Consider the following 7,545-nt stretch of genomic DNA (forward strand, 5'->3'; position numbering starts at 1 on the left):
AGGACAGTCCTGGCCAGAAGACATCTCCGAGTTTCCTCCATGAGTCTGGGAAAATGGGAGGTGGTCCCACCAGGCCCAGGGACCGGCCCTGGAATGGCAGGGACAGAACTTGGGCAGACAGACCATCTTCCCTGGACTTGCTGGCCACTGCTTTTTGCTACCTTAGACCTGCCTCAACAATGACAGGATGACCATTAACAAGTAACAAAGCGTTTTTATATGTATTATCTCAGCCAATTCTCATGGCGGCTCCAAATTCCCATTTTAAAGGTAAGGAAACTGAGCCATGGAAAATTCACAGAGCCAGTGATTGAAAAACCAGGACTCACACTTGGCTCCCCACCCCCCAACCTTCTGGGGCTCCTGCCATAGGGAGTCCCTTGAGGGTAGTTTCACATCTCACCCTGGGGATGGGCCCGGCACCAATCTGGGACTCAGCAAACATTGCTGAAGGGACAAGTGGAGACTGGAAACACCCACTGATGGGCACAGTGGATTCTGAGGTCCTCACTTTCCTCCATGTGTCCATTCAGCCCATGTAACTGCCAGCCAAAAGGAAGGCTGGCACGCTGGCCTGGGCTGCTGCAGTAGGTGGGGCTGCAGCAGGAGGCCTCTGAGCCCCACAGGTGGAGGAGACCTTTCCCCCCGGGCCCCAGACCTTGCCCTGGACCCAGAGACATGCCAGAGGAATGCATGGTGAACACATGCAGGACTTTAACCTTTAGTCGCAGTCAGCACTTTCCAGCAATAGGTAACATAAGTGCCCTTACATCTGAAATACACTGCAGCAGGCTGATAGTCAAGGCCAGGTTCTTCCATGGGCCTCAGCTTCCCCAGCTTTAAAATGGAAGGAGAGAAGCCAGACCAGAGAGCTACTGACTCATGTGCCAACTCTGAGTGACCTGAAGTAGATGCCTGGTGCGCTCGGCCTGGTACATAGCAGCTGCTCATTAAATATTTGCTGCATAAATATGCTGATCTTTATCTGATAAAGATCTTGAGGCCATATCTCGGGTACAGTGGATTGCTGTGATCCATAACTGATGTCTGCAAGGGCCTCGGGAGTGCAGAGTCCCATCCAAAACATGACGGGAAGGATGGCCTGTGGCCCAAGGGTAAGTGGAGGAGATGTGGACTTCTAAACAGGAAGGGGTCCACTGTTGAGGGTTTTGGGAGCTGGGAGTTACAAGGAAAGGCAGAGGACAAGCTGGTGCCCTTGGACCTGTGAGCTCAGGCAGGTGGTCGAAGGAAGTCAAAGTGGGAGACGGTGGTGGGAGCAGCTGCCTGTCCTTGCCCAGCTCACTGTCCTGGACCAGCGCTTCTGCCTTCTGCCGCAGCCTGGATGCCTCCATCTGGGACTCTTCCAAAAGCTCCCCTGGAAAGAACGGGGAAAGGAGGAGCAAGAGGAATTACTCAGCACTGTACGCGGGTTCTCCACCCTGTGCCCTAAACCTGCTTCGGCCTGGCTTTGGAAGCTCCAGACCCTGGACTTTACTGCCACCATTGCCTCATGGGTTGAGTGGGACAAACATCATTCCAGCCCACAATCAGAGACAGGCCCTAAGGAAGAGGGCCCTGCAATCAGGGAAGGGGTGGAGGGGAATCTAGGACAAACTCCTGGCCCCTGATTCCCTCTTCCTGCTCCATCCCGCCACAGCTGGCTGGGACTCCAGAAAGTCAGGGCTCTCTTAAACCTACCATCATGGCACCCAGGGGCCACCCACAGCCTGCACCCACAGTCAGGGGCAGTCTTAAGGGACGAGCCCCTTGATAATGCCAATCACCCTCTGGGCCTCAGTCGTCCTTCTCCCACAGGTGGAGAAGAGGCAACTCTACTCCTCGTTCCCCAATCTGCCATTTTAAGCAGAGGTCTGTGAAGCAAGGGGAAAGCATTTGGAAAATTGGGGAACTGAGCTCGCCCCCAAAGCCTAAGACCAGCGAAGGTGGCAGCAAGGCAAAGGAGTAGTTGTAGGAGTGTGGAGGACAGAGAGACCCCTCAGCGGGGAAATCACGGAATGTCGTGGAGGAGGAGGTGGCATCTGAGCTGGGTGCTGATGGATGGGGATGACAGTCATGCAAGGCAAGTGGAGCTCCTTGGCAGTGGGAACAGCTTGAGCAAAAGCCAGGAAAAGAGAAATCAAGGGACCTACTCCCGTCTGCTTTAAGCCAAGCTTGGCTCCCTGCTCCAACACCTGGGGACCGAGCCCTGGTTGCCCAGATGATGCCAGCTCCCCCTTCGCTGGTGTTCTGGAAAATAAGGCCACTCTGTTTCCACATCCACAAAATGGGCCTTCTAGCTCGCTCTCCCTAACTCCACACCTCTTTCTCAGCCCCTGAGGGTATTCTGAGTCCTGTCACCATGGCTCTTGGGTGCTGAGGACTCAGGGCTATGGAAGTGCATAAAGACACAGCTGTGGGGCAGGAGCCAGCGCAGGGCCGGGAAGGGCAGAGGGATGACATGGGTGGAGGCATATGCCAGCTGGCACTGCAGGCTACAGGGAGATGGCTCGCAGGGAGAGTGCAGCGTCTGCTTTACCTAACATCTTTATCCCTTGCATTTTTTCCTTTAGTCGGGAATTCTCCTCCACTAGGCGCTCAAAAGCTGTGGACGCCTCTCCCGGAGGGACGCTGCCCCCAGGGTCGTAGATCCGGTATGGTCCTCTCCCTTCCATGAGGGTGGCTCAGCCCCTGCTGGGGTGCCCGCCTGGCTGTAAGGACAACAGCAGGAAATCAGGGGGCTGACCAGGCCATTGAGGTGCCCCAGAAGGTAGTCCCCATAACCCAGAAGAGAACATAGCACTTCGACTGGTCTGGCCACAGATAACAGAGCAAGACAGTCACCTCCTTTGGTCTGGATGCTCTGCCTCTATTAATGCAACCTAAGAATGGCATCAGTCTCTTTCAGCGGCCTCACTGCACTCACTGCTGGTTCCTTTGCAACAGCAATCAACTATGAAGTACAATGTGGATGGAGTATAAGAAAGCACTAGACTTGGAGTAAAAATACTTGAGTTCATGTCCTATTGGTGGGGCCCAGAAGGCCAGGGTCCCTGCATCACAGCATCCCCAGAACCCAGCACAGTATCCTATATAATAAAAGTCTAATATGTAAATAGACCGAACGGCGGAACAACTGAACAACTGAACAACTGGTCACTATGACATGTGCTGACCACCAGGGTGTGTGTGCATGGAACTTGGTGGGCGTTAGCAGCAGGTGGCAGAGTGTGGAACATGGCGGGTCTGGGCTAAATTCGATGGTGGAGCAGTTGAGTGGGGACACCAGACCAAGGTGGGGTGCAGGTTGCTGTCATTGGGATGAGCCTCTGGTAGTTACTGAAAATTCTTTGCTCCTGTGTGCCGCGGTCCCACCCAGTGCTTGCACCTGCTGCTGGCACCAGCCTCAATCACCCCTCAGGGCTTCTCCACCTCACCCTGCTCCTAAGGGGCAATCAGGGCAGCAGCCACTGCTCGCACCCACTGCTGGCGCCAGCCCCAATCACTCTATGCTGTCAGTGGGTGAAAGTGGGGCCAGTGCCATCAGCCCATGGGAGCAGCAGCGGCAAGAGCAGGGCTGCTGGCAGACAGGGGACTGGGGGCCACAGTGGGAGGGGACAGGTTAGGGCTCAGAGGATGGGCCGAGACCTGCCCCTGTGCCCATGCAGCCTCTCAGCCTACAGTTCCTTTCAAGGTGCACAAACTCATGCACTGGGCTCCTAGTTAGCTATAAAAGAGTGCCCAATAAACACTAAGTAAATAAGTGGTCTAACCATTAACTCACTATGAAATCATGGGCAGTCCCTTCCCCTCCCTGCAGAGGGGAAATGAAAGTTGTCACTAAATGAGGACTTTATAGTGAAATGCTTATGCCCTAACAGATAAGCCAGTCAATGCAATCCCAAGTTCCATTTATATGTATGTCATCTTTTTTAAAAAGAAAGAAGAAAAAAACCCTGACTAATATTTAATATACTAGTTGACACTGTCATTCTCTTTTACTCTCATATCATGCATGGTCTGTCCCTTCCATTTCTACTGAACAGATGAATTTTCCACCAAACCACTAACTACTTGCTCAAGTGTTTCACATAATCTGTTCAATTTCATCTGCTTTCTTTCATTTGATTTTAGAATCCTAGTTCTGTGACTTATTAGAGAAACTTCGTTCTTGCATTTGTTCATTCATTCAGCAATTATTTAATGAGCACCTACTCCTTGCCAGGTTCTAGTTTGGGAAATTATCAGCTAACAAAACAGACAAAAATCCCTTATGCAGCTTACATTCTAGTGGCGGATGTGACAGATAGATAGATAATGGACAGACAGATACACAGACAGACAGACACAGTATTAGGAGTGATGAAAATATCTATGGACAAAATTTAAACAGGAAGCACGAGGCAGGGACTTTAATTGTACATGGAACTGTTAGGAAAAGCCTCACAGAGAAGGGGTTATTTTAGCAAACATCTGAAGGAGGAGAGGGAACTAGCTATGCAGACAGATATCTGGGGGAAGAATACTCCAGGCAGACCCAACAGTGAGTGCAAAGGCTCTGAGGCTGAAAAACGGATCCAGCCTCCAGACCTACAAAGAGCTTCCCAAAACAAAGGAGTTCCAAAGGCCTCCACTGGGACCTCAGAAGGACTTGGGCCCTGAAACCTCCCTCCCAAGATCACTATCCCCACAGTGATCCCTGAAAGAAAAGTGAAAAGGGACTAATGGTAACAGCCATCATCCATGAATTATCTACATGCCAGGCATTGAATGTATCAGGTGCACTATCTCAGGTAAGCTGCAAATGACCCTAAAATACATACTAAATTGTCCTCATGTTATAAGTGAGCCAGGATTACATGGCCAGCAGGTGACAGGGGAGATGAAAAGCCAGCTCTGCCTAAGAAAGCCCAGTTGCCCCCTGCTACACTTGAGCAGGTAACATGGGGCTCTTAGGTACCCTCTGGGCAGTGTCCCCTGCCTTGAAGCGTAAGAAATAACAAGGATTTTGGCCAGAGGGTCCACATTGCCATAGGTCAGAATGAAAAATAAAGTTCTGGTGAGCAGAACCCCTCCGCGAAAGCCTGACAGAGAAGACGAATACACCCACGCCCTTCTCAAGGCACCCACACCCTGCTGGGCCCCACGGAGGCGAAGGACAGCAGCCTGCCCCCCTACACAAAAGTCATCACCCAGCTTGGGGGTGGGGGGAGGGGGCTTTTTTCAAGCTGAAAGGTCAGTACTACACAGTAGAACAAGAAAGCCCTGAAATGTTCACTGAATTAAGAGGCAGTGTGGGTAAAGCACTAACGCAATGACTGGCACAGAGCAAGGTACTCAGAAATGTTGGTAGGTGTGTGAGGGAGGGAGGGGGGACTTCCTTGATGCTCCCCTTTCTCTTCATGTGCTGCTCTAGCAAAACCTACTGACCACTGTGGAATGTATCTGAGTGCCATAAGCATTCGCACATTTGACGGAGAACTCCCTGTTTTCACAGGTCTGGCACTTGGAAGGTGAGCCATGATTGACAGCTGAATGAAGTTCACCAAGGGGAAGGCTGAAAGCTGGAAAGGACTGGTAGCCACCTCTGGTGATAAGGGGCGGCAGGAGTCCTGGTTCCTGCTCACCACTCCGCACCCACCCAGAATGGAACTGACAGATGACTTCACGTGATAATTTGGGTATGCTTTTTGCTTCACATCTGGCTTGCCCAATAGATTAGAAGCTCCAGGAGAGCCAGACCGAGTCCATCTTGTCCACCAAGGTATCTTCAGAGTGGTCCAGAAGAAAGCCTCAATACACCTCTAATCAGAGCAGAGATAGGGTTGGGGGAGCCCCTACCCCTGCTTCCTGAGAGGCCATGTGCAAACATCCAAGAGCCTGACCGTGACCCACTGACCAGAGGCACTCTGAGCAACCATACACTTGTAGAATCAGGGCTGGCACGGCCGTGCTCTGTTAGATATGCCCAGATGTAGGGCCAGGCGGCACGGCAGGATGCAAGATAGAGGAACTGAAAGCCCATCTCCACATCCTGCAAACCACACAGTGCTCAGGCTCTTCCTCGGCACTGGGGGTTGACAGGGAAGGAGGTTCAGGAGAAGCCAAAGAGGGGGCAGGCAGTGCTATTTTCCCCACCTCCAGCCTCAGCAGGGAGAAGAACAGGCAGAGGGTGGATGAAGAAAGGCGAAAGGGCCTCCTGTGAGAAACCCTCTCTGGAGGTCAGAGGAGCCACCCAGGGGAGGGCCTGGGCTTCTGGAGGAAAGACAGACAAAGAGGAAAATGGGGAATTTCCACGTCCTGCTGACCTCACGCCCAGATGTTCGTCAGCAGTTCCAGGATGCTGCTGGGCAGACAGGAATCTCCTCCTGGCCAGGGTGGTTTTTTACCCTTTCCTGGAGAGAGGATCATACCCAGGATGACGGAGCTGCACAGGAATCTCCAAGGGCAATGAGGCCAGGCCCAGACCGAGACCATTCCCAGGCGTCCAGGGGCTCTCTGGATAAGAGGCGGCTTTACACTCTCTTGCCCGCCAGGCTGGCAGCATGTGGGGTCACAGATCCCACCCGTCGCCTGGGGCAGTGCAGGAGCTCAGTGCCTAGGGTCCTAGGGCCCTCCGACTCTCCCTCATGATATGAAGGCCACCAGTCAGGGCCAGAGCACGAAGACCAAAATCACCAAAAGTCAGGACGGGACTGGAACCAGAAGGTCTCTGCTCTCTCCAGCCTGCCTGCGGGGTCTGGCCCTGACCCCATATCCACCTGGGCCTTGTTCCGGCAGCTACAGATCAGCAGAGGACACCAGCCGCCTTCCATAAACAGAAACAGACGGCAGTGAAGAGGCAGCCAGCTCGGACCTTCTTCCAAAACGAAACCTCAGCTCGGGGCAGGGGGTGAGGTGGGGGTGTCCCTACCCCCTGCCCTGAGGGGCCCAGGGGTGCCCATTGGAATCTGAGAGACCCAGTTTAGGGGCAGAAAGGGACCTGGTGTCCCTACCCCCTGCCCCGAGGGGCCCAGGGGTGCCCACTGGAACCTGAGAGACCCAGTTTAGGGGCAGAAAGGGACCTAGACAGATAGGCCAGGCAGGGACCACAGAGTGAAGATGTAAAATGATGCTGTTGAAACAGGAGGAGCCACCAGCCCCCCAAAAAAGAGGAGGTGGCAGGGTGACAGGCAGCAGCTAAGGAAGTGTGAGGGGGGATGAGCATGGGTCCAAATCGCAGTCTCCACCCAAGAAGAGGGTTGAAAAAGGTGAGATTCGGATTTAAATGTACACCCCAGCTTCTGCCCTGAAGTGCTTCAGTCCATCTGAGATTGTCATGTGCTGTCACCGGGAGGAGGGCTCCCGGGCCACCCAAACGATGGAAATTTGCACATCAGTAACATTTGCAAAATACCTAGTAGTTTCCAAAGCACTGTTTTTCCCTCTGGTTGCCACACAGCCTTGGGAGGAAGGCAGGGCTGATGCTCAAAGATGAGGAAACTGAGGCCCACAGGGGATTTAATCGGACCGATCTATTGCTGCTGGGGACTGGCTGCATCTTGGGCC

General features: G+C 53.2%; 1 protein-coding gene across 8 annotated transcripts in view; it reads right to left on the reverse strand.

Annotated features, from left to right (window-relative positions):
* TNIP1 (TNFAIP3 interacting protein 1) overlaps positions 1 to 7,545 on the reverse strand; it is a 51,384-nt gene that overhangs the window by 25,072 nt on the left and 18,767 nt on the right. For 6 of the 8 annotated variants that reach the window (XM_015565625.1, XM_006766266.2, XM_006766267.2 and 3 more), the window contains exons 2-3: positions 2,537 to 2,708; positions 1,223 to 1,375 (exon numbers count right to left, since the gene is read on the reverse strand). In XM_015565625.1, coding sequence (XP_015421111.1) covers positions 1,223 to 1,375; positions 2,537 to 2,672 — 289 coding nt within the window. In that variant the 5' untranslated portion in view covers positions 2,673 to 2,708. The remainder of the gene's footprint in view (positions 1 to 1,222; positions 1,376 to 2,536; positions 2,709 to 7,545) is intronic. The other 2 variants (XM_015565624.1, XM_006766270.2) reach the window with 1 other exon arrangement.

Source organism: Myotis davidii, unplaced genomic scaffold, assembly GCF_000327345.1.
Source record: "Myotis davidii unplaced genomic scaffold, ASM32734v1 scaffold18, whole genome shotgun sequence".
Lineage (NCBI taxonomy): Eukaryota > Metazoa > Chordata > Mammalia > Chiroptera > Vespertilionidae > Myotis > Myotis davidii.